This window comes from Mya arenaria, chromosome 9, assembly GCF_026914265.1.
Source record: "Mya arenaria isolate MELC-2E11 chromosome 9, ASM2691426v1".
In the NCBI taxonomy this organism is placed as follows: Eukaryota; Metazoa; Mollusca; class Bivalvia; order Myida; family Myidae; genus Mya; species Mya arenaria.
Genome location: NC_069130.1, coordinates 19,762,936 through 19,790,059, shown reverse-complemented (window position 1 = coordinate 19,790,059; position 27,124 = coordinate 19,762,936). Strand labels below are relative to the sequence as shown.

General features: G+C 35.4%; 3 protein-coding genes across 3 annotated transcripts; all 3 read right to left on the bottom strand.

Annotated features, from left to right (window-relative positions):
* Nucleotides 1–12,339: 12,339 nt before the first annotated feature.
* Nucleotides 12,340–16,026, bottom strand: LOC128245833 (uncharacterized). Its single transcript, XM_052964058.1, has 7 exons — nucleotides 15,918–16,026; nucleotides 14,256–14,388; nucleotides 14,000–14,132; nucleotides 13,449–13,628; nucleotides 13,018–13,284; nucleotides 12,756–12,828; nucleotides 12,340–12,647 (listed from the first exon to the last, which is right to left on the bottom strand). The coding sequence occupies exons 1-7, from the start codon at nucleotides 16,024–16,026 to the stop codon at nucleotides 12,340–12,342; spliced, it is 1,203 nt and encodes a 400-aa protein (XP_052820018.1).
* A 3,005-nt stretch (nucleotides 16,027–19,031) lies between these two features.
* On the bottom strand, nucleotides 19,032–21,750 carry LOC128245832 (uncharacterized). Its single transcript, XM_052964057.1, has 6 exons — nucleotides 21,642–21,750; nucleotides 19,980–20,112; nucleotides 19,724–19,856; nucleotides 19,543–19,629; nucleotides 19,173–19,352; nucleotides 19,032–19,112 (listed from the first exon to the last, which is right to left on the bottom strand). The coding sequence occupies exons 1-6, from the start codon at nucleotides 21,748–21,750 to the stop codon at nucleotides 19,032–19,034; spliced, it is 723 nt and encodes a 240-aa protein (XP_052820017.1).
* A 4,463-nt stretch (nucleotides 21,751–26,213) lies between these two features.
* On the bottom strand, nucleotides 26,214–27,019 carry LOC128245831 (uncharacterized). Its single transcript, XM_052964056.1, has 2 exons — nucleotides 26,663–27,019; nucleotides 26,214–26,486 (listed from the first exon to the last, which is right to left on the bottom strand). The coding sequence occupies exons 1-2, from the start codon at nucleotides 27,017–27,019 to the stop codon at nucleotides 26,214–26,216; spliced, it is 630 nt and encodes a 209-aa protein (XP_052820016.1).
* Nucleotides 27,020–27,124: the final 105 nt, after the last annotated feature.

Here is a 27,124-nt window from a genome sequence, read left to right as displayed (position 1 = left end):
TCCATTGCATAAACGTACAAACCGTGAGAGGGCTTGTAGAGACAAACGCTTCGCGTTTGTCTTCAAGCCCGTATTAAATACCGTAAAAAACTTGTAGTTTTAAATCTTTCCTATGTAAATAGATGCTCCCAACATTGATGGCCGCGCAATGACCGTTTGAATAGCAACCATTTTATCTTCATATTTTAATCGGCTACCAGACAAATCGGCCCCTTATCAAATCGGCCCCTAGCTCAAACGGTTACCTATTCGGCCCCTTACCAAATCGTCCCCATCCCGTAGACGTTTCGGCCCCTGATTACCGAGACGTTTCGGCCCTTATTTATATTTGATTTTTTTATTTCTAAATATAAGTAAAAAACATGTAATTTCATTTTTTTATTTTAATAGACAAAGCTATACTGTATACATGCATACAAAGGTATAGATAAAATAGATTTAAAGAAAATATCTGTACACTTGAAAACATGTAAAGATTTATTCACGAGATATTTTTATAAAACGAAATAGAGTTGAAGAAGATGTTTAAACTTTTTTTTTTTACATATTCTTTAAATATTATACACAACTATGTTGCTAATAATATGACATGTCCATCGTCTAACATCAGTCTTGACCAAACACCTATCCGCCGCCGTAGATGGCACCAACATTTTTCAGGAACTCTTTGCAGGTGACCTCATGGGAATCGTATGAGTCCCACTCATCCATGATCCTGGCGTCGATGTCTCTGTAGCGCTCTCGACGCTGACGGCCAAGGGCTGCCTCGGACACCAGTTGATGTGTTACATTCACCATTTTGGATTCCCTCAGCAGCAGACTCAGCAAAACGTAAAACTGTAGGGTTGACCGACCGGCAGAAAAGTTCAAACGGCGATGCCATCCTGAAATTACAGTCATAACACAATTAAAATTAAAACATACATGATTTTAGTAGTATATAAATGAGGGGAGTAATCTTCCAACGGAGGAATCGGCTCGATGGGATGAGGGGAGTAATCTTCCAATGGAGGAATTGGCTCGACGGGATGAGGGGAGCGATCTTCCAACGGAGGAATTGGCTCCGACGGGATGAGGGGAGCGTTCTTCCATGTTTGCTAGCGTATAAACATAATACATGGTGTATGGGAAGTTACTGGTAGAGTGGAATACATCTAGGTGTTTTTTTTGACTTCATTGTTGTTTAGTTCCAATGTATTTACCGTGGGTATAAATACAATATATAGTCTACGGGAAACAACTCGTACATACGAGCATAAGTGTATCTATATTTGTGGTCTTAAAATTAGCCCTTGTTTTTGATATTAAGCTTTATATACATGCTGCTGCAATTTTAATAATCTCAATCAAGTTTTAATGATATCTATTATCAAGAAAACTGAGTATTATCTGAATTTTCCCCATGTTTCAGGTAATGACTTGTATTATGAAATAAATTAAGGAGATAATGATATTGATATAGAACTTAAATTAAGGGTGCTGTGACGAAATGGATAGGCATTCTATCCTGACAAAATCTGTTTCAATTTTGTAGTAACGAAATGCTTAGTTTTACCAGTCAATATCTATGCATTCTTGTGTTTTTGTTTATGTGCTTATACATTTATATGTTTTTGAAAAGATTGTATTATTAATACAGCTCAAAACTAAACCTTGTTTTGGTTAAGTGTGTGTTAAGACCTGACACACTTTTAAAAGTCCATTTGATCTACTATGAAAACGAATTTATTATGTGAAATTTCTCACGTTTTCAGTAATGGCTTTTTATTATGAAATTAATTTATGAAATAGTGACACTGACATTCAAATAATTGAGGGTGGTGTGGGAAAGACGCCCCACCCTTACAAATAAGAAATATATGTAAATTACGAGATTTTGTCCTTAGAAAGGCCCTTGGGAGGGGGCTAGACTCGCATTGTATACTGTGATGGTCCTTTACGATATAAGTAAACGAATTGACAATAATGCGAGTGTGTATAAGTTAACGTGAATGAAAATTGTTGTAGAACGATATTGTTTTTTATAGTATAAGGGAAACAACTGCTACACTACACGACGTGGAAATACGGAGAAGCGTTATTCTTCTTAATCACCGTTGCTGGGTTGCGTTAATACTTTAAATTAGTACTTGGTGTTGCTAATTCCTGATCGTTTGTTTATATTTAAAGGCTAGGTTTATAAAGACACTTTTTTTGTAGCTAAATGCTCATTCGATGTAAGACCAGTACTCGCTTCACAAACCGAAACGACATAAAATGTAAGAAAGCGAGTTGCTTCTGCACATAGGGGAAACAAGTTATACGAGTAAATGCGTAGTTTTGTAGGGAATAGTTATTTCTCTTTGATCAACTGGATACGCTTTTTGAACAGTTGGTTTCCTGCCTATTACCGAATACCATTGATGAAAGTCGGGACAAAAATCGTACATGACTATATCTGGTCGAGCTATTTGTTACAAGAGCTTTTTTCACATTTTACTCGTCCATCAAGTTGAAAATGAGGAAAGTCGATCACTGTTTTTTTTACTATGATTGTTTAAAATGGAATGCAGATTATATACGGACTAGTACTACTAGTTGTATTTTTATAAAGAACAAAAGACACCTTGAATTTTTTTTGTAAGACATAACACATGTACAAAGTCGATGCTTTTACGATATAATGTTAAATGCTAACATTTGGCTATTTAAATGATCAGTTATAGGTTCTATAGCTGCTTGATTTATATGTATTATTAGTAGTTCATGTCGGAGTTTCACTTTCAGTTTTAGTAGAGTTAATGGTGTCCTGGATAGCATTATAGCGCTCTCCTTTTCCCGTAGGAAATTGCTTTTAAAGGAAAAGTTTTACACAATTTCAAAGTTATATATTTTTCATTTTGTATTTTTTTTTTGCAACTCTTTGTAAAGTACAAGAAGTAGACAACAGACTACAAGAAGTGCACAACACACTACAAGAAGTGGGCAACAGGTGTGTTTTAAATATTTTATTAGGAATATACTTGTAAGAAATATAACAACTTTTCAAACTTATAACTGTAAACAAACAAAAAACATTCTCGTGTGTGTAAAATTTTGTATAAAAAAATACCCTTTTATACCAGATAATACTTTTATTGGTAGATAACTAACAAAATGAATGTGGTTGATTTTAGAATTATTGAAACTATTTACATAAGTAAATGATATAAAATGTACACGATGACACTATGAGGTAAAATATATATGACATGCAAAAATATATGAGGTAGTATATGAGGTTTTATGAGGTTATATACGAGGTAATACATGTGGTTATATGAGGTAATATATGAAGCAGAATATATATGAAGCAGAATATATAAGATAAACAACAGTTTAAAACGTACAATAATTAATTTACAATCACAAAAGATGAAATAAATGAAATGTGATTTTATTGCAGTATGAAGAAGAAAATAGCCTGTGGGTTTTCTCCGGTATGTACACAAAAAATGTTATATTAAAAATAGAATTTCAACCCTTTTCGAGCAGAGAAAATCTGTGACACCGCGTATGACAACTAACTTGAATTGAGCTTATTATCGTTTTATTTTTGATAAATAAATATGTTGCGTGTATTAATGTAATATTGTATTTAAGTTAAATAACTTTTTAAATTTAATAAATGTATAAGAAAATTTAAAGTTCGAACTGACTCTGGGATTATCAAATACTCATAATAAGAAAATCACTTTGCAGTTTTGGCTTTTGTCCCCTTACTTATAGGTTCTTGTTCTTTTTCAGAGTCTTCTTCCACCCTATCAATATATACCTCAAATACAACAGGAGACAGGAGGGATTGACGAGGACACAGGAGGCTGGGAGGAGTGCTGAGGAGGCTTAAATGAGTGTCTAGTAGTGTTTTCCCAGCATTTGAGAAACGTGAGGGTTGCTATGTGCGCATGCCTTTAACAAATATACTTGTGTCGAATCAAAATCAGTGTCCGGCGACATACCGTTGACAGATCTGCATTTATAATGGAACGAAACGAGAATGAAACTCGTCTATATTCGTGCGTCAAATGTAGGTACTTTTTTTCCTGGAAAAATCTGTTGCACCATTTACGAGTATGGCATACCTGCGCGTATTATTCCTACACATGTATATACTGCGAGCAAACGTTTCAGGATCGGAAATTTTTTTTGCTGCATTTGAAGAAAAAACTTGGTACAAACCCGCGCGGTTAATGATGCTACTATAAAATCAAGTGTCATGAAGTTTTCAACCTCAGTGAGTGTTTGGATGACAAGTAGTCAAGTAGTACATTAGTGGGAAAAAATGGATCTATTGGATACACGAAAATATAAGATGAGGAGAAAATTGAAAAGCAGTGCCTCTCGAAACAGACATGAGCCTCTCTCCAAAATGTATATACGGATGGTTCTCCCGGCTGAACAGACGACAGCTATCGCCAAAAGCATGCTTGACCGTCAGTCGAAACCTAAAGGGACTTGGATTGACTTGGAATTACAAAGAATGAAAGAAGCCAGCAAAAAACGAAAAGGCAAAGTGCTCAGTGCGGGTGTTATCGGTAATAAGGGCAACAAGAAACCTAGAAAGGTGACACCATCTAGACAGAAAACGCCGAGACAAACTTCAGAAAAGTCCGAAAACATCGTTACCATCGGGCAGGTATAAAGCTGAATGTTTCACTCACTCCTCCTCATTAGCGCTTAAGGATTTTGTTGCGATGCACCAGTGTGATATTGTTTGAAAAGTTTCGGAAGACGCGATAATATGTTGCGACATAAAAGGTCTGCGCATTCAAACGAAGATTCGGATGAAGACGCTATGTCTGACGTTACTGACCAAGAGGATATTTTTGGATCTGTTGATGAAAACGAGTCTGATAACAGCGACGACGACATGTCTGTAACCTCGGAGAACTCTTCGGGTATTGATCCTTGGCAAGAGGTTGTCGATGAGGCTTTTCAAGAGTGTCAATCGCAGTATGAGGAGGAAGTGCGTGAACTTATGCAGGATGATACCGACCTTAGTGAAAGCGAAGCCAAGAAGGATGTCTTTGAGAATATGCGAGGTACTTACAGAAAGGCCTTGATAAATAGTTTTGGGGCAAAGCTGATGTGGTTTGAAGATTTATTAATTACTTTCCAACGGGAAACCAGGCTCTCCCCGAACACTTGAACAAGATCCTGACTCCTTCTTCCGTCACTCAGAGGGCCTCCTGACCCCTTCCACAAACTTCCTTAGTCACTCCGAGAGCCTCCTGATACCCTCCTCAAACCTCCGGAGTCACTCCGAGGGCCTCAAAATACCCTCCTCAAACCTCCGGAGTCACTCCGAGGACCGTCTTACCCTTCCTTGAGCCTGGTTTCCCGTTGGAAAGTAATTAATAAAGATGGCGGACTTATAAAGATATAGAAGGGCTCAACAGAACGCATCTTTTCTGTATAGCCACACCTGACTATAATACGCTATATTGAACTATATAAAACGTGAAGCGTGTAACAGACTTGATGTTTCGTTTGTCACACGTATGCATTCCACGAAACATGTATTGAAGAACCCTAGATCTACCTTTAAGCAATATATATTTATATGAATATGTCTGTTAGGATGACCTCGTTAGAGCAGCACAACATATTTAACTTAAATTGCATACATTCGATTTTCTTAATTATTCATTGGATTCAATTTACATGTAATTAGTCAACGTAGTTCCGGGCCGACGAAAATTTCATATGGGAACATGTAGGATCATGTTAACTGTAAGCGAGATCTGATTGGTTGACCTCTTTTTTAGACTTCTCCATTCTATACATTTAGGTAACCCTCCCCTCCCCCATGTAGGATTATGTGATCTGTAAGAGAGACCTGATTGGTTTACCCTTTTCTTTAGACGTGTCCATTCTATAGCTTTAGGAAAATCAGAAAACCAAACAGAAGGTAAATTGATATTTTTTTATCTTCAAGTAAGAGCTAAGATAATATGCAGTATCAGTATTATAAGAACAGGTATAAAATACAACAAAAAAATATGAGTGTTGAGTTTATCAAATATCATGGATGTGTTCGATTGAAACAATCCGACGGAGATCGCGTGATTGCTAGCAGAGTTTTAATTCACGATGGTCGGAAGTATTATAGACATTTCTCGCTATTGGTTCCCTATATTTTTCACCAAGAAATTGCAAGCAATGTTGTACAAGGATATAATCAGCACAGTTCGCTTTATTTTAAAATTGATAACAATAGTCAAACTAGGATTGAAAAAGAACTCGAAGCACCAGTCGAAAAGGCACATTTACAGCAGTCTGGTTACGGGCGCAGATTTAAACGCATATTATAGATATAGTGTTGCAGATATCAAAGGCGAAGAAGGATTTGCACTGTTGCAGATGACATACACAATTAATGTGTTAGTAAACGCATATAACATAGAGATATAAATATAGAACATAACCTGTAGACATACAAGCTGGGTAATAAAATGTCATCGAGAATATTACTTATGTAGTATGTATGAATTGTAACCAGATATAAAACTTACTTGATTTAATTTTGTAGGAATTGTAGCTTTAAACCTAATGCTCAGTACAATGAAATGAGTTCATTATTTGGACAGTTGAGATGTTTAATTTTAGCACACCTTTTTACAAACTAAGAGGTATGACTGAATACAATATTAACATAATATTTTAATACAATCTTTATTATTTTTAACTGATCTGGCGGCGTCTTTGATACCCAGCATCAACATTTGTCTTGTTTATATATGGAAAACGCTTAAAACATAAATAAAACTACAACTAAAACACACAAGAACAACTCCGTTTCGTATTATTAGACATTTTATTTTACATCATTAAAGACATTTATTTTACTTAAAAACAAGTACGCGTTGCAAAACTATCAGATACAATTGTGTTATGGAATTCAATGGCGTCTGTATTCTGCATTGTGTAAGGATTGAAAACAAATAATTTTCCAAAGCACTCTAGTCGGAACGAATTAAAGTATCTTTGAATGATTTTCACTGTTTTGTTTCTTCCTCTTGCTCTGCATCCAACTGTGGAACGTCGTAACTGTCCAAGAACTTATTGAACAGAAATCTCCGCTTAAGGATGGCGTACTTTACGGCTTCCTGTTCGTCGTAGTCCTCTGTTTTTTTAAGTTGATTAACTGTTTTCTTTATGGTCTTATAGATGGTATCTCGCTTGATAGAGTCAAACCACATCAGCTTTGCCCCAAAACTATTCATCAAGGCCTTTCTGTAAGTACCTCGCATATTCTCAAAGACATCCTTCTTGGCTTCGCTTTCACTAAGGTCGGTATCATCCTGCATAAGTTCACGCACTTCCTCCTCATACTGCGATTGACACTCTTGAAAAGCCTCATCGACAACCTCTTGCCAAGGATCAATACCCGAAGAGTTCTCCGAGGTTACAGACATGTCGTCGTCGCTGTTATCAGACTCGTTTTCATCAACAGATCCAAAAATATCCTCTTGGTCAGTAACGTCAGACATAGCGTCTTCATCCGAATCTTCGTTTGAATGCGCAGACCTTTTATGTCGCAACATATTATCGCGTCTTCCGAAACTTTTCAAACAAATGTCACACTGGTGCATCGCAACAAAATCCTTAAGCGCTAATGAGGAGGAGTGAGTGAAACATTCAGCTTTATACCTGCCCGATGGTAACGGTGTTTTCGGACTTTTCTGAAGTTTGTCTCGGCGTTTTCTGTCTAGATGGTGTCACCTTTCTAGGTTTCTTGTTGCCCTTATTACCGATAACACCCGCACTGAGCACTTTGCCTTTTCGTTTTTTGCTGGCTTCTTTCATTCTTTGTAATTCCAAGTCAATCCAAGTCCCTTTAGGTTTCGACTGACGGTCAAGCATGCTTTTGGCGATAGCTGTCGTCTGTTCAGCCGGGAGAACCATCCGTATATACATTTTGGAGAGAGGCTCATGTCTGTTTCGAGAGGCACTGCTTTTCAATTTTCTCCTCATCTTATATTTTCGTGTATCCAATAGATCCATTTTTTCCCACTAATGTACTACTTGACTACTTGTCATCCAAACACTCACTGAGGTTGAAAACTTCATGACACTTGATTTTATAGTAGCATCATTAACCGCGCGGGTTTGTACCAAGTTTTTTCTTCAAATGCAGCAAAAAAAAATTCCGATCCTGAAACGTTTGCTCGCAGCATATACATGTGTAGGAATAATACGCGCAGGTATGCCATACTCGTAAATGGTGCAACAGATTTTTCCAGGAAAAAAAGTACCTACATTTGACGCACGAATATAGACGAGTTTCATTCTCGTTTCGTTCCATTATGAATGCAGATCTGTCAACGGTATGTCGCCGGACACTGATTTTGATTCGACACAAGTATATTTGTTAAAGGCATGCGCACATAGCAACCCTCACGTTTCTCAAATGCTGGGAAAACACTACTAGACACTCATTTAAGCCTCCTCAGCACTCCTCCCAGCCTCCTGTGTCCTCGTCAATCCCTCCTGTCTCCTGTTGTATTTGAGGTATATATTGATAGGGTGGAAGAAGACTCTGAAAAAGAACAAGAACCTATAAGTAAGGGGACAAAAGCCAAAACTGCAAAGTGATTTTCTTATTATGAGTATTTGATAATCCCAGAGTCAGTTCGAACTTTAAATTTTCTTATACATTTATTAAATTTAAAAAGTTATTTCGTAACTTAAATACAATATTACATTAATACACGCAACATATTTATTTATCAAAAATAAAACGATAATAAGCTCAATTCAAGTTAGTTGTCATACGCGGTGTCACAGATTTTCTCTGCTCGAAAAGGGTTGAAATTCTATTTTTAATATAACATTTTTTGTGTACATACCGGAGAAAACCCACAGGCTATTTTCTTCTTCATACTGCAATAAAATCACATTTCATTTATTTCATCTTTTGTGATTGTAAATTAATTATTGTACGTTTTAAACTGTTGTTTATCTTATATATTCTGCTTCATATATATTCTGCTTCATATATTACCTCATATAACCACATGTATTGCCTCGTATATAACCTCATAAAACCTCATATACTACCTCATATATTTTTGCATGTCATATATATTTTACCTCATAGTGTCATCGTGTACATTTTATATCATTTACTTATGTAAATAGTTTCAATAATTCTAAAATCAACCACATTCATTTTGTTAGTTATCTACCAATAAAAGTATTATCTGGTATAAAAGGGTATTTTTTTATACAAAATTTTACACACACGAGAATGTTTTTTGTTTGTTTACAGTTATAAGTTTGAAAAGTTGTTATATTTCTTACAAGTATATTCCTAATAAAATATTTAAAACACACCTGTTGCCCACTTCTTGTAGTGTGTTGTGCACTTCTTGTAGTCTGTTGTCTACTTCTTGTACTTTACAAAGAGTTGCAAAAAAAATTACAAAATGAAAAATATATAACTTTGAAATTGTGTAAAACTTTTCCTTTAAAAGCAATTTCCTACGGGAAAAGGAGAGCGCTATAATGCTATCCAGGACACCATTAACTCTACTAAAACTGAAAGTGAAACTCCGACATGAACTACTAATAATACATATAAATCAAGCAGCTATAGAACCTATAACTGATCATTTAAATAGCCAAATGTTAGCATTTAACATTATATCGTAAAAGCATAGACTTTGTACATACAATTGTTTACCTGGAAGTTTACGTGTGGCAAGTTTGCCGTTATGCTTGCGACAATCCTCATGGCATGTTCAAGTTGATCCTTCATCACTTTTTGGGGGGTTTGCTCAGCAACCAACTAAATAAAAAAGAATTTTTTTGGTAAGCAGTATCAACGAGTCTTAGTTAAAAATCATAAATATTAAAATCTGTGTATTTAAAAAAGTAACTATAACACTATGATCACTAAATAAAAATCTTTAAAATTCTAACATTCACCTGTTTTCTATGTAAATAGAACCTGCGATCTCCTGGATAAACAGTCCAACGTGTTACCATTAGACTGCGGATCCGCTCCATATATACTTGTAATATTAAATAGTCAATAATAAATACCTGTAGCTCCAGACGTTGGCACTTCTGACGTAGGTCATCGACCAATTTGTTATGCTCCGTTATAAAACCCAACAGTTGAGTCACTGCGTTGTTGTTCATGATTTTCGTTTTAAAATTTATCAGTAAAACGGAGCAACGTTAGTACTGTCACAGATATGAACATATTAAAAGTAATTAAAGTATGTACACTATATTTAAGGTGTTGCTACTCTTCTTTTACATAAATTTACATATTTTTTCTGGGTTAACGCTTTTGTAAATTGAAATATGTCGAAAACCAATTAATTTCCAAATTATTTTTCTAAATACTGGGTGGAATACATCAAGTCATATATCATTTTTATAAAAAAATTCAAAAGAAGTTAATTATTTATTTTATATCAAACGGAGTGGTAATACATATTTAACATAATTTATAAAAGAGTAAAAATTACAAATATAAATACCACCCTTCAGGAATGCGTACTTTTAAAAATATGTGTTATGTTAAGAAAATTCAAGGTGTTTTTTGTTCTTATAAAAATACAACTAGTAGTACTAGTCCGTATATAATCTGCATTCCATTTTAAACAATCATAGTAAAAAAAACAGTGCTCGACTTTCCTCATTTTCAACTTGATGGACGAGTAAAATGTGAAAAAAGCTCTTGTAACAAATAGCTCGACCAGATATAGTCATGTACGATTTTTGTCCCGGCTTTCATCAATGGTATTCGGTAATAGGCAGGAAACCAACTGTTCAAAAAGCGTATCCAGTTGATCAAAGAGAAATAACTATTCCCTACAAAACTACGCATTTACTCGTATAACTTGTTTCCCCTATGTGCAGAAGCAACTCGCTTTCTTACATTTTATGTCGTTTCGGTTTGTGAAGCGAGTACTGGTCTTACATCGAATGAGCATTTAGCTACAAAAAAAGTGTCTTTATAAACCTAGCCTTTAAATATAAACAAACGATCAGGAATTAGCAACACCAAGTACTAATTTAAAGTATTAACGCAACCCAGCAACGGTGATTAAGAAGAATAACGCTTCTCCGTATTTCCACGTCGTGTAGTGTAGCAGTTGTTTCCCTTATACTATAAAAAACAATATCGTTCTACAACAATTTTCATTCACGTTAACTTATACACACTCGCATTATTGTCAATTCGTTTACTTATATCGTAAAGGACCATCACAGTATACAATGCGAGTCTAGCCCCCTCCCAAGGGCCTTTCTAAGGACAAAATCTCGTAATTTACATATATTTCTTATTTGTAAGGGTAGGGCGTCTTTCCCACACCACCCTCAATTATTTGAATGTCAGTGTCACTATTTCATAAATTAATTTCATAATAAAAAGCCATTACTGAAAACGTGAGAAATTTCACATAATGAATTCGTTTTCATTGTAGGTCAAATAGACTTTTAAAAGTGTGTCATGTCTTAACACACACTTAACCAAAACAAGGTTTAGTTTTGAGCTGTATTAATAATACAATCTTTTCAAAAACATATAAATGTATAAGCACATAAACAAAAACACAAGAATGCATAGATATTTACTGGTAAAACTAAGCATTTCGTTACTACAAAATTGAAATAGATTTTGTCAGGATAGAATGCCTATCCATTTCGTCACAACACCCTTAATTTAAGTTTCTATATCAATATCATTATCTCCTTAATTTATTTCATAATACAAGTCATTACTTGAAACATGGGGAAAATTCAGATAATACTCAGTTTTCTTGATAATAGATATCATTAAAACTTGATTGAGATTATTAAAATTGCAGCAGCATGTATATAAAGCTTAATATCAAAAACAAGGGCTAATTTTAAGACCACAAATATAGATACACTTATGCTCGTATGTACGAGTTGTTTCCCGTAGACTATATATTGTATTTATACCCACAGTAAATACATTGGAACTAAACAACAATGAAGTCAAACACGTCACTCTTGTATACACCTAGATATATTCCACTCTACCAGTAACTTCCCATACACCATGTATTATGTTTATACGATAGCAAACATGGAAGACCGCTCCCCTCATTCCGTCGGAGCCAATTCCTCCGTTGGAAGATAACTCCCCTCATCCCATCGAGCCGATTCCTCCGTTGGAAGATTACTCCCCTCATTTATATACTACTGATTTTCTATTTTTAGTGAATGCTATTACCGGAAATGATACGGGGAATATAATAAATAAATATTTACAACAATTTTGTATTTACCTTCGGTGTCATTGTTGGTTCGTATCGTCTGTAGGTACACAGATCACTCAGTGGTGCTCCAGAGGGAGCTCTCCATCCACTGATCTTCAACGTACGTGAAGAGTTCCTTCATCTGGTTCGAACTCCCCTCTGCCCGGTCTTTAAGCTTGATGAAGGCGCGCTCTATGTGTTGTCCTGGAAGAAATGGAAGCGCCAACAGCTTCCTGATGAGCTGGTGGGCTCCCTCTCTCCGCTTTAAAGTTGCCTTTAGCCCCAGGTGCTGGACGTGGCGCAGAACAGCCTGGCACCAATGAAATGCGCATCCCTTCAGCTGGGTACCCGGGAAAACGGAGCGGAGGGCCTGCCATAGACCTGAAAGGAAACATATTGTATGATATATATATATATATATATATATATATTGTGATATTCAATTTTACCATGATGAATTGTTATTTTTTCATTTTGCTATATCCTTACCTGCTTCAAAATCCATCACAAAACCTTCGACTTTCGGTGCCTCTTCCATTATCTCGATCAGTTTCTGCAACACCTGCAGTTATCAAACATCATTATTAAATTGTATTATTGAAATGTACGAAGGTCAAAAACGTTCCATGGTATAAAACCTCCCCATTTTGGTCAAAACGTATATTTCATTATATTTTGTTATTAATAATAATTATATTTACGTAGATAGATATTTTAAAATGGTATTGCATTTATTATCTGATTTACTTACAGCTACATAATCCTGCTTCCTGCGCTTCGACATTAGCACGTATAGCAGTGGAACTTGCTTCACCGACTCGCCTTGCTGCAGGAAGGCGTGCACGGACCAAAGTTGTGTGAATGGTCTGTTGACGACCCTGAAGGTGCCGTCAAGGTACCATCGTCGCGCCTGTCCCAGAAACTGTAGTTGACTAGGGGTGGAGAACATCAGATGACGTTCGTCGCCGACCCTCACATCACCGATGAAAAAAGACTCCTGCAGGTAGTCAGTGTCGACCTGTAACGATATTACAATTATGTTTACATTCTGTTCATGTATTCATCAAAATATATTGACCTGTTATATACCTTATATACATCCTGCGGGTAGTCAGTGTCGACCTGTAACGATATCACAATTATTTTTATATAAATATCGAAATATATTGACTTGTTATATACCTCAAAGTCCAGAGACGTGGGATCTTTCGGGCGGACTTTCTGGCGCGATCGGTTGACCCGTCTCAGCAAGTTGGAGGGACGCGGTATGTTGAATTCACCGTCCTTGAAAACGCCTACCATGTTTCCTTCGACGATGCTCCCAGCGGGAGCGTGAACGTCTCGCAGTGCTTTCTGTCTCACCTGAAAACATTTCAGTTTCAAAATAGAAATCGCCTTACATATATATTTATGCGTTATTTGAAATAGAATATTGCTTTTTATACTTTCACTTACATCTCTGGTTAGTAAGACCCGCTTCTTTATGAGTGGGTCAGCCGGGTGACAGTGCTCCTTAGCGCCCCTTGAAAAAACCTCACCCCGCTGATAAAACCTCACCCCGCTGATTAACCGACGCATAGCAAGACATGTCTTTTCGTCTGATGCTGCATCTCCACTGCCTACTGGAATCGGTCTCTCTCTGAAATATGAAAAGGGAATGTCTGCACGCACTTATTTCTGAGCTTTTCAATAATACAAATGCTATATTCGCCTGCAATATCCTATGAACATACCTTGACACAGTACGAAAACCCATCCGATGACACCAGCTTCTGTCGCTTCCGGTTGGAACCCTCTTCGACGACCTCGTACTCTACTTCGGCCTCGTCAACGACGTTGCACGACAGCATCGGCTCTCCGATCGACCTACATTGTAAGTAATTGAGATGGAATGTAAGTACAAGATTAGTGTTGCATAAAAAATGTTTAACAGCCATTCATTCTGATACAATGATAGAGAAGTGTTCATGTGTCTTAACTTAAATTTACCTTTCATGGATTACAGTTGTGTCAACAGGTCCATCTCTGGTTACATCGAATAGCTGCTCGCGACTGTCGTTGAGGCTGGGGCCTACGATGTAGGTTGCATCTGACGTCACACTGAGAACATCGCGTACTGGTACTGAAAATAAATAACAAAGGCATACGAACACATATAAAATATATATTCCTTATAAATTCATACTATTAATATATATAAATAGTGACGGTTTTTTTAATTTTATACTTACATCAATAGGTACCAAACCGTCCCTCGTAACATTACAGGGCTTGCAGACGAACTGTACTGTGGTTAATTCTTTCCTGGCTTTGAAGTAATCTTCTCTGGAGATGCCTTTTAAGATGGATATTGATGGATAATGATTGAACAGAAGAGAACAGATATTTTATAAGAACTATTATACAGTACATCTTCTTATTAACTACAATTTAATAATAAATAAACAAACACATGGAAAGAAAGTTATACATTTTAATTTTTATGAAATTCAGTAATTTATATTCTAATCAGGTAAGGATGAAAAAAACTATTATTCATCTTATATTGAATACGTATGCAAAACCATACTGGCTTAAAAGGTGTTTTTAGACATACGGTCTTATGGCGAATTGTCACATTCCACAGAGGTATCAGGCGTTGGAATTGTGACACTTTGTGTTTACAAGCTTATAAATACGTCTACAAGGATTGTTCCGACTTTCCCAGCCGCTAATTCTCACACTTACAGAATAATACCGATTATCTCTTCGCACCTCAAACAGAATATTATTTCACTCTAATATTACAGATATATTGTTTTACTCTTTTTAAAATGCATATTTGTTGTAGAATATATGTAGAACTATCAAGTTGTCGAACAGAATATTATTTCACTCTTATTACGGATATATTGTTTTACTCTTTTTAAAATGCATATTTGTTGTAGAATATATGTAGAACTATCAAGTTGTCACCTGTTTGCAATTCATATCCATAAAACAAACATTATTCAGGTATAATATGAAAAGGTAATGATATCGGTGTTATATACCGCAAGGTTCATGCTGCGTGGTACATACAACACAAAAGGAACAAAAATATGTACATCGCGTCTGTCCTATGGATATACAGAATTATGTTTAAACACTACTGTTTATGATACAATAAACATAACAAAGAAACATAGCAAAAATTTTATACTAGGGAATCACAAGTCAGACCATTTTCTGCACGTGCTTTTTGTACCGTTAGCCAACGAAACGAGGCGAATTTCCATTCATAAAATATCCCGAGTTTAAGGGACTTGTTTTTACAACAGATCTGTTAGTATACATGCCAAATTTTAAGCTGTACAACTTTGTATTACATTGATTTCCTTAATCATGCCTGTTAGCGATTTGTCACTGTACCCGGTGGTAAAATTACCTCAATTGTTATTTTCCGTCATGTTGTTTACCCAGTTGCCTGTATATGTTATTACATGTCTGTTGTAACGATATGTTACCGTGACAAAATAAAAAGTCAATGTGTGTGTGTGTGTGTGTCAATGACAACAGCTTTGATATACCTTTGGCGGTACGTGCATTTTAATCTAAATTACATGAGTTATGGGAAAGTGTTATACATTTCTATACGTTTTTGTGTCTATAAAACATATTACTTGCACCTACCTGTATCGCAGACTCTATGCTGCCAACGGTCACATACATCGCAGGTGATGGCATGTTGCAGTGGCTTCACAACCTTATCACACTCAATACACAAATCAGAATCAGACATTATAATTGTTAATAAAAATCCATTTCATTACACAATAAAATAAAAGTAGCACAACAACGCGTTTATAAGGTCCAATACACGAAAAATTAACAGTAGCACAGCAACACGTTTAAAACAAATGGTACCCACTTTTAGAAACAATTTAATATATATACTTACGTTGTTTATATTACTCAAATCTTCTTTAATCAACTGTAAATAACATTAACAAATTAAAGACAATTATTCATTCACACGTTTTTGAATGTCTTTTTCACACCCACAACACTTACAGTTTGCCTTGCAAAGAACGCATGATTTAAAGACAATTTTTCTTTGATGTCTTTAATGATCAATTAATAATTAACAGAACAGAACAGAACAGAATATTTATTAGACTTGAGCATAACAAACTTATCGTCATAATAGCATATACAAACAAAAAATACATATATATATATATATATATATATATGGCATGCAACAATTTTAACACATAGCATATTATACGCTAAATACATTTGATTTGATTGTTTCTGGGATATACATGTGAGAATGAATTAATATAATATGATATAATTTTTAATTGAATATTACATACTGTCGGACATTATTTAAGATTGATCAAACAGTAATCATGCATTGGTTATGTATATAGCCGCATATGACTGCGTATAATGGGTACTGAAAGTATATTTGATTACATCGTAAGGACCAGGAAAATGATGCAAACATGTACCGAAATAACAAAACATAAGGACAATTCACCAACCCAATATGAGTTTTTACCCTATCAAAAATAAGATAGAAAACATCCATGACACATACTTTATATCAACGAATCACGAAGTTTGAACGCCTTATCACAATACATTGCTAATTTTCTAATGAGTATTTTATTACTACTTTGCATCAATAAAATATATTTCATCAAACTAATATGAGTATAAAAGTACTCAGGAATATACTGGCGTCTAAGGTCTGCATACACAGGGCATTTAAGAACAAAATGGAATTCGTCCTCAATATCATTTAAAATACACAATGTACATTTTCTTTCATGTCTAGGAATTTTATTATGTCGACCTATCTCTATATTTAATTTATGCGAAGAAAGTCGTAATTTAGCCAAAACATTTCTATATTTTGTATTTTCTACCAGACTGAGATACGCTGATTGTTCAAAACTAGTTTTAATTTCACGGTATACATCTAGAGCAAAGGATAAATCTAACCCAGATCTCCAATTACTAATATAAATATCTCGAAGTCTACTCCGAAGCACAGGCACAAAACATTCAATTTTCACAGAACCAGGATAAAGCCATACTTCATTAAGACCAGATGATTGAAGGATGTCACGAACTCTTGACACCCAGCTCTTGGTTGACACGTTGTTATCTACATTATAAATTTGATCAAGTAATATAGCATTTAAAATACAGTTTTCTTGCTTTACTGAGTGGAGCTTTAAAAAGTATTTCACCATTCTAATATGACGTTCTATGTACAATGGGAACCTACCCAACTCTCCATACAAGGCCAAAGTGTTAGTGGATTGTTTAACATTTAACACCCATTTACAAAATTTCTTATGTACTCTCTCTGAGACTTCCGCATTCATATAACCCCACACTTCAGAGCCGTAGTTTAAAACAGATAACACATAAGAGTCGAAGAGATTAAACATGATATTAATTGGAACTTTAATATTACGAACCAGCCCCATAAGTGCGTGCAGTGATCGCAACCCCTTTCCTGCAAGTGTTTTTGCAGTTTGAATAAAAGAACCGCCACTGGTAAAAACAACACCTAGATAATTAAAAGAACCAACAATTTCAACTTCCTGATTATTATACAACCATTTATCATTATTGCCCAACCTACCACCTTTCCTAAACACCATAACCTTAGTTTTATCAATGTTAACCGTGAGGTTCCATTTGCGACAATATGAATATAAACTATTTAAAGAGTTCTGCAAACCATCCTTTGTCTCTGAAACAATAACAGCATCGTCTGCAAATAACAGTAGATATATTGATATATGGTCGACAGTAATGCCGTCATTTATATTTTCTTGCAAATGCATTTCAATATCGTTCAAGAAAAGTGAGAAAAATATCGGAGAGGTTATCTCCCCTTGAAATAAGCCAAGGTTACTGTTGAAAAAATCTGACAATGTTCCCAGGTGTTTTAAACAAAGTTTCACCTCGCTATACATAGATCGAACAATGGACAAAATTTTACCGTCGATTCCCAATTTTATAAACTTATACCAAAGTCTACTTCTATCAATGCAATCATAAGCTTTTTTATAATCAATAAAACAGCAAAACAGCTTCTTTTTTCTTTCAAACTGTTTTTGAATCAACGAGTGCAAAATAAAGACAGGATCAACCGTACTATACTTATTTTTAAAACCAAACTGAGCATCTGTGAAAATACTATTTTCTTCAGCCCACAATTTCAGCCTTTCATTTAGTACGATAGTAAATAATTTTGAAAAACAGCTAGTAAGAGTTATCCCCCTGTAATTGTTAGGGTCTGATTGGTTTCCCTTTTTGTAGATTGGAATAACAACACCAGTTGCCCATGATCGAGGGAACGATTTCGTGTTCAATATATGATTAAAAAGGGAATTCAATGGTCTAATAATGTGTGGTACTGATACCTTAAAATACTCATATAAAACGTTGTCAATAGAGGGTGCCTTATTCGAACCTAACTTCTTGATAGCTTTCAAAATTTCATCATCTGAAATAGGCACATCTAATGACTCGAACGTAGAGTTATGGTCTAAACCAGAATCAAATTCCCCAATAAAATCATTATATTCTTCCTCGCCTCTGAAATCACCACCTGACATAAGATTACTGAAGAAAGTTTGAAATTCCTCATTAGAAATAGTATCACCATTATTTGCTTTTTTCCCGTTTTTAAATATTTCCCAAAACTCCCTCGGAGACTTCCTTCTTAAATCGTTCATTTTACGACTACGTGTAAAGTTGAATGTGTTATTATGTTTACATTCTGTTCATGTATTCATCAAAATATATTGACCTGTTATATACCTTATATACATCCTGCGGGTAGTCAGTGTCGACCTGTAACGATATCACAATTATTTTTATATAAATATCGAAATATATTGACTTGTTATATACCTCAAAGTCCAGAGACGTGGGATCTTTCGGGCGGACTTTCTGGCGCGATCGGTTGACCCGTCTCAGCAAGTTGGAGGGACGCGGTATGTTGAATTCACCGTCCTTGAAAACGCCTACCATGTTTCCTTCGACGATGCTCCCAGCGGGAGCGTGAACGTCTCGCAGTGCTTTCTGTCTCACCTGAAAACATTTCAGTTTCAAAATAGAAATCGCCTTACATATATATTTATGCGTTATTTGAAATAGAATATTGCTTTTTATACTTTCACTTACATCTCTGGTTAGTAAGACCCGCTTCTTTATGAGTGGGTCAGCCGGGTGACAGTGCTCCTTAGCGCCCCTTGAAAAAACCTCACCCCGCTGATAAAACCTCACCCCGCTGATTAACCGACGCATAGCAAGACATGTCTTTTCGTCTGATGCTGCATCTCCACTGCCTACTGGAATCGGTCTCTCTCTGAAATATGAAAAGGGAATGTCTGCACGCACTTATTTCTGAGCTTTTCAATAATACAAATGCTATATTCGCCTGCAATATCCTATGAACATACCTTGACACAGTACGAAAACCCATCCGATGACACCAGCTTCTGTCGCTTCCGGTTGGAACCCTCTTCGACGACCTCGTACTCTACTTCGGCCTCGTCAACGACGTTGCACGACAGCATCGGCTCTCCGATCGACCTACATTGTAAGTAATTGAGATGGAATGTAAGTACAAGATTAGTGTTGCATAAAAAATGTTTAACAGCCATTCATTCTGATACAATGATAGAGAAGTGTTCATGTGTCTTAACTTAAATTTACCTTTCATGGATTACAGTTGTGTCAACAGGTCCATCTCTGGTTACATCGAATAGCTGCTCGCGACTGTCGTTGAGGCTGGGGCCTACGATGTAGGTTGCATCTGACGTCACACTGAGAACATCGCGTACTGGTACTGAAAATAAATAACAAAGGCATACGAACACATATAAAATATATATTCCTTATAAATTCATACTATTAATATATATAAATAGTGACGGTTTTTTTAATTTTATACTTACATCAATAGGTACCAAACCGTCCCTCGTAACACTACAGGGCTTGCAGACGAACTGTACTGTGGTTAATTCTTTCCTGGCTTTGAAGTAATCTTCTCTGGAGATGCCTTTTAAGATGGATATTGATGGATAATGATTGAACAGAAGAGAACAGATATTTTATAAGAACTATTATACAGTACATCTTCTTATTAACTACAATTTAATAATAAATAAACAAACACATGGAAAGAAAGTTATACATTTTAATTTTTATGAAATTCAGTAATTTATATTCTAATCAGGTAAGGATGAAAAAAACTATTATTCATCTTATATTGAATACGTATGCAAAACCATACTGGCTTAAAAGGTGTTTTTAGACATACGGTCTTATGGCGAATTGTCACATTCCACAGAGGTATCAGGCGTTGGAATTGTGACACTTTGTGTTTACAAGCTTATAAATACGTCTACAAGGATTGTTCCGACTTTCCCAGCCGCTAATTCTCACACTTACAGAATAATACCGATTATCTCTTCGCACCTCAAACAGAATATTATTTCACTCTAATATTACAGATATATTGTTTTACTCTTTTTAAAATGCATATTTGTTGTAGAATATATGTAGAACTATCAAGTTGTCGAACAGAATATTATTTCACTCTTATTACGGATATATTGTTTTACTCTTTTTAAAATGCATATTTGTTGTAGAATATATGTAGAACTATCAAGTTGTCACCTGTTTGCAATTCATATCCATAAAACAAACATTATTCAGGTATAATATGAAAAGGTAATGATATCGGTGTTATATACCGCAAGGTTCATGCTGCGTGGTACATACAACACAAAAGGAACAAAAATATGTACATCGCGTCTGTCCTATGGATATACAGAATTATGTTTAAACACTACTGTTTATGATACAATAAACATAACAAAGAAACATAGCAAAAATTTTATACTAGGGAATCACAAGTCAGACCATTTTCTGCACGTGCTTTTTGTACCGTTAGCCAACGAAACGAGGCGAATTTCCATTCATAAAATATCCCGAGTTTAAGGGACTTGTTTTTACAACAGATCTGTTAGTATACATGCCAAATTTTAAGCTGTACAACTTTGTATTACATTGATTTCCTTAATCATGCCTGTTAGCGATTTGTCACTGTACCCGGTGGTAAAATTACCTCAATTGTTATTTTCCGTCATGTTGTTTACCCAGTTGCCTGTATATGTTATTACATGTCTGTTGTAACGATATGTTACCGTGACAAAATAAAAAGTCAATGTGTGTGTGTGTGTGTGTCAATGACAACAGCTTTGATATACCTTTGGCGGTACGTGCATTTTAATCTAAATTACATGAGTTATGGGAAAGTGTTATACATTTCTATACGTTTTTGTGTCTATAAAACATATTACTTGCACCTACCTGTATCGCAGACTCTATGCTGCCAACGGTCACATACATCGCAGGTGATGGCATGTTGCAGTGGCTTCACAACCTTATCACACTCAATACACAAATCAGAATCAGACATTATAATTGTTAATAAAAATCCATTTCATTACACAATAAAATAAAAGTAGCACAACAACGCGTTTATAAGGTCCAATACACGAAAAATTAACAGTAGCACAGCAACACGTTTAAAACAAATGGTACCCACTTTTAGAAACAATTTAATATATATACTTACGTTGTTTATATTACTCAAATCTTCTTTAATCAACTGTAAATAACATTAACAAATTAAAGACAATTATTCATTCACACGTTTTTGAATGTCTTTTTCACACCCACAACACTTACAGTTTGCCTTGCAAAGAACGCATGATTTAAAGACAATTTTTCTTTGATGTCTTTAATGATCAATTAATAATTAACAGAACAGAACAGAACAGAATATTTATTAGACTTGAGCATAACAAACTTATCGTCATAATAGCATATACAAACAAAAAATACATATATATATATATATATATATATATATGGCATGCAACAATTTTAACACATAGCATATTATACGCTAAATACATTTGATTTGATTGTTTCTGGGATATACATGTGAGAATGAATTAATATAATATGATATAATTTTTAATTGAATATTACATACTGTCGGACATTATTTAAGATTGATCAAACAGTAATCATGCATTGGTTATGTATATAGCCGCATATGACTGCGTATAATGGGTACTGAAAGTATATTTGATTACATCGTAAGGACCAGGAAAATGATGCAAACATGTACCGAAATAACAAAACATAAGGACAATTCACCAACCCAATATGAGTTTTTACCCTATCAAAAATAAGATAGAAAACATCCATGACACATACTTTATATCAACGAATCACGAAGTTTGAACGCCTTATCACAATACATTGCTAATTTTCTAATGAGTATTTTATTACTACTTTGCATCAATAAAATATATTTCATCAAACTAATATGAGTATAAAAGTACTCAGGAATATACTGGCGTCTAAGGTCTGCATACACAGGGCATTTAAGAACAAAATGGAATTCGTCCTCAATATCATTTAAAATACACAATGTACATTTTCTTTCATGTCTAGGAATTTTATTATGTCGACCTATCTCTATATTTAATTTATGCGAAGAAAGTCGTAATTTAGCCAAAACATTTCTATATTTTGTATTTTCTACCAGACTGAGATACGCTGATTGTTCAAAACTAGTTTTAATTTCACGGTATACATCTAGAGCAAAGGATAAATCTAACCCAGATCTCCAATTACTAATATAAATATCTCGAAGTCTACTCCGAAGCACAGGCACAAAACATTCAATTTTCACAGAACCAGGATAAAGCCATACTTCATTAAGACCAGATGATTGAAGGATGTCACGAACTCTTGACACCCAGCTCTTGGTTGACACGTTGTTATCTACATTATAAATTTGATCAAGTAATATAGCATTTAAAATACAGTTTTCTTGCTTTACTGAGTGGAGCTTTAAAAAGTATTTCACCATTCTAATATGACGTTCTATGTACAATGGGAACCTACCCAACTCTCCATACAAGGCCAAAGTGTTAGTGGATTGTTTAACATTTAACACCCATTTACAAAATTTCTTATGTACTCTCTCTGAGACTTCCGCATTCATATAACCCCACACTTCAGAGCCGTAGTTTAAAACAGATAACACATAAGAGTCGAAGAGATTAAACATGATATTAATTGGAACTTTAATATTACGAACCAGCCCCATAAGTGCGTGCAGTGATCGCAACCCCTTTCCTGCAAGTGTTTTTGCAGTTTGAATAAAAGAACCGCCACTGGTAAAAACAACACCTAGATAATTAAAAGAACCAACAATTTCAACTTCCTGATTATTATACAACCATTTATCATTATTGCCCAACCTACCACCTTTCCTAAACACCATAACCTTAGTTTTATCAATGTTAACCGTGAGGTTCCATTTGCGACAATATGAATATAAACTATTTAAAGAGTTCTGCAAACCATCCTTTGTCTCTGAAACAATAACAGCATCGTCTGCAAATAACAGTAGATATATTGATATATGGTCGACAGTAATGCCGTCATTTATATTTTCTTGCAAATGCATTTCAATATCGTTCAAGAAAAGTGAGAAAAATATCGGAGAGGTTATCTCCCCTTGAAATAAGCCAAGGTTACTGTTGAAAAAATCTGACAATGTTCCCAGGTGTTTTACACAAAGTTTCACCTCGCTATACATAGATCGAACAATGGACAAAATTTTACCGTCGATTCCCAATTTTATAAACTTATACCAAAGTCTACTTCTATCAATGCAATCATAAGCTTTTTTATAATCAATAAAACAGCAAAACAGCTTCTTTTTTCTTTCAAACTGTTTTTGAATCAACGAGTGCAAAATAAAGACAGGATCAACCGTACTATACTTATTTTTAAAACCAAACTGAGCATCTGTGAAAATACTATTTTCTTCAGCCCACAATTGCAGCCTTTCATTTAGTACGATAGTAAATAATTTTGAAAAACAGCTAGTAAGAGTTATCCCCCTGTAATTGTTAGGGTCTGATTGGTTTCCCTTTTTGTAGATTGGAATAACAACACCAGTTGCCCATGATCGAGGGAACGATTTCGTGTTCAATATATGATTAAAAAGGGAATTCAATGGTCTAATAATGTGTGGTACTGATACCTTAAAATACTCATATAAAACGTTGTCAATAGAGGGTGCCTTATTCGAACCTAACTTCTTGATAGCTTTCAAAATTTCATCATCTGAAATAGGCACATCTAATGACTCGAACGTAGAGTTATGGTCTAAACCAGAATCAAATTCCCCAATAAAATCATTATATTCTTCCTCGCCTCTGAAATCACCACCTGACATAAGATTACTGAAGAAAGTTTGAAATTCCTCATTAGAAATAGTATCACCATTATTTGCTTTTTTCCCGTTTTTAAATATTTCCCAAAACTCCCTCGGAGACTTCCTTCTTAAATCGTTCATTTTACGACTACGTGTAAAGTTGAATGAATTTTTTGACCTCCGACACTGATAATTATAATCTTTTTTTGCCACATACAGCGAAATTCGATTAGTATCCGAAAATGTAAGGTTAAATTGGCATACAGCGTTTTTATACACGTCATATTTGCGTTTACATTCAGCATCAAACCAATCCTGTTTAACTTTTCCGTCTTGGAAATAAAAGACTGGCGTTTGAGAATTTTTTTGAGACGACTACGTGTAAAGTTGAATGAATTTTTTGACCTCCGACACTGATACTTATAATCTTTTTTTGCCACATACAGCGAAATTCGATCAGTATCCGAAAATGTAAGGTTAAATTGGCATACAGCGTTTTTATTCACGTCATATTTGCGTTTACATTCAGCATCAAACCAATCCTGTTTAACTTTTCCGTCTTGGAAATAAAAGACTGGCGTTTGAGAATTTTTTTGAAAATACTTATTTCCTTTATCACATATATATTTAGTAAAAATCGAAGTCAATCTATCTACATCCCCCTCCCCGCTAATTTCAGAATTTAAATCAAATATCAAATTGTCTATATTATTTGAAATATCACTCACAAAAGCGCCTTTATACTTTATATCAAATTTATAATATTTATTTTTAGTATTGCTGCTACTCGGATCCCTGTGTACTGTATTTACCTTGAATGAAAACGTCAATGGTGCATGATTCGAAAACGTATTAAAATCACCCACTGAGAAATTGTCAAGCAGATTGAAAGTATCATGATGTGTCAATAAATAATCAACGACACTAGCCCCGTTATGGGTCATACAGGTAAAATTCCCACGGTCTCCCGGCCATCGACCGTTAACTATTCGCAGATTGGTTGCCTTACAAAGGTCAAGTAAAAAATCGCCAAAACGATTAGAAGTCATATCTCGCGAGGGGCGAGGCGTAGGAGTATCTATAGTAATTACGTCATTGACATCAATACTACGATCAAATTGAATGAAATCGCCTTTACTACCAGTACGGCTATTAAAGTCACCCGACAAAAATATTTTCCCACGCTGACTTAACAATATAATTTCTTGTTCTAGCTGTGTGAAAACATCAACACTATACATATTGTGGACCGGCGATGACTCCGGAGCAATATAAGTAAAGCAAATATATACATCATCATCAATATGGAAAAAATTCTTATCTAGTTTAACCCAAATAATGCAGTCTGTTGAATTTTGTACAAGTTTAACTCCATTTCTAATATTATCTTTAATATATACAATAAGGCCTCCACTTGACCGTTTCGCTCTTCGATGTTGGTATTTACGGTAAGAATGAATAGGGTTTGAATATCCTTTTATGTCAATAATTGAGTTCTTATTTGTCCACGACTCACTCAGGCATATTATGTCATACTCACAGATGAGATCAACAAAATCTTTCGACGACTTTTTCTGAGGAGTGAGTCCTTCTATGTTCCAGGAGAGGCACTTAAAAACATTCTCACACACTTCCTAACAGGGTCCGCGGTAGAGATGGTTGTTGATAAATAGCTTATCGACCTTAATAAAAGCCTCTTTGCCGTCCTTCCGGGCCTGGAGCATGATGGGAACCAGTTTCCGGCGCTGCTCCACAACCTGCTTAGGAAACTGTTCCGAGATCCCGTACTGTGTTCCTTTTAGTTCCTTCGCCGCCCGACGAACTTTCTCACGATCAGGGAAGTCGGAGAACTTGGCCACAATCGGCCGGGTCTTATCACCTTGGTAGGGACCGATCCGATGCGCTCTCTGTAGTCGTATTACTTCTGTAACATTGTCTATTTTAAGCTTTTCTTGAATAAACTGTAGTATCTTTTGCTCGCAGATTTCATCTTTTCCTCATGTATTTTGTGGAACAATAAATTGTCACGCATACTGCGGCATTTGAGATATAATATCTCAGATTTCAGGGTATTCTCTGTTACCCTATGCTCCTCTTCAAACTTTTTCATTTTTTGGGTAAAGCTGTCTAAGTCTTTATGTTGTTTACTTATTTCGGATAAGGTTTGGCTGTCAAATTCGCGACTCCGCTCGATGTCACGCACCTTGCTCTCAAGATCATTGATCTTTGTATCCATGCTTTGTATTCTGGTATTTATAGTGTTTACACTAGACTGTATGGAATCTAGGCGAGCAAGTTTACTATCCATACTATCTAATCGCTTAATTAGCATAGTAACTAGGTCGTTGTTCACTGACCCTGGTGAATTGGGCGTTGCCTGTCCGCTGTTTGTTACCCCAGGGGTCAGCGATCCCCAGACCGGGTATGGGCTTGCGGCCATGTTCATATTTTGGGGGTACATGTAACCCGGGCTGCAATACTGTGCCTGTGGGGTCTGCGGTAGTTGATATTGGCTATTTGTAATACCACTGTTACTACTCTGACC

Excerpts from the sequence above, each read along its gene's own strand:
- LOC128245832 (XM_052964057.1), bottom strand. The coding sequence starts at position 21,750 with ATGTCTGATTCTGATTTGTGTATTGAGTGTGATAAGGTTGTGAAGCCA. Across the intron at positions 19,353-19,542 it reads CGGTTAATCAGCGGGGTGAG|GTGAGACAGAAAGCACTGCG; the intron begins GTTTTATCAGCG and ends AAATGTTTTCAG. Across the intron at positions 19,113-19,172 it reads CCACGTCTCTGGACTTTGAG|GTCGACACTGACTACCCGCA; the intron begins GTATATAACAAG and ends ATATCGTTACAG.
- LOC128245833 (XM_052964058.1), bottom strand. The coding sequence starts at position 16,026 with ATGTCTGATTCTGATTTGTGTATTGAGTGTGATAAGGTTGTGAAGCCA. Across the intron at positions 13,285-13,448 it reads CCACGTCTCTGGACTTTGAG|GTCGACACTGACTACCTGCA; the intron begins GTATATAACAAG and ends ATATCGTTACAG. Across the intron at positions 12,829-13,017 it reads GGAAGCAGGATTATGTAGCT|GTGTTGCAGAAACTGATCGA; the intron begins GTAAGTAAATCA and ends TGATAACTGCAG.
- LOC128245831 (XM_052964056.1), bottom strand. The coding sequence starts at position 27,019 with ATGGCCGCAAGCCCATACCCGGTCTGGGGATCGCTGACCCCTGGGGTA. Across the intron at positions 26,487-26,662 it reads AGTTTGAAGAGGAGCATAGG|AGAGCGCATCGGATCGGTCC; the intron begins GTAACAGAGAAT and ends ATACGACTACAG.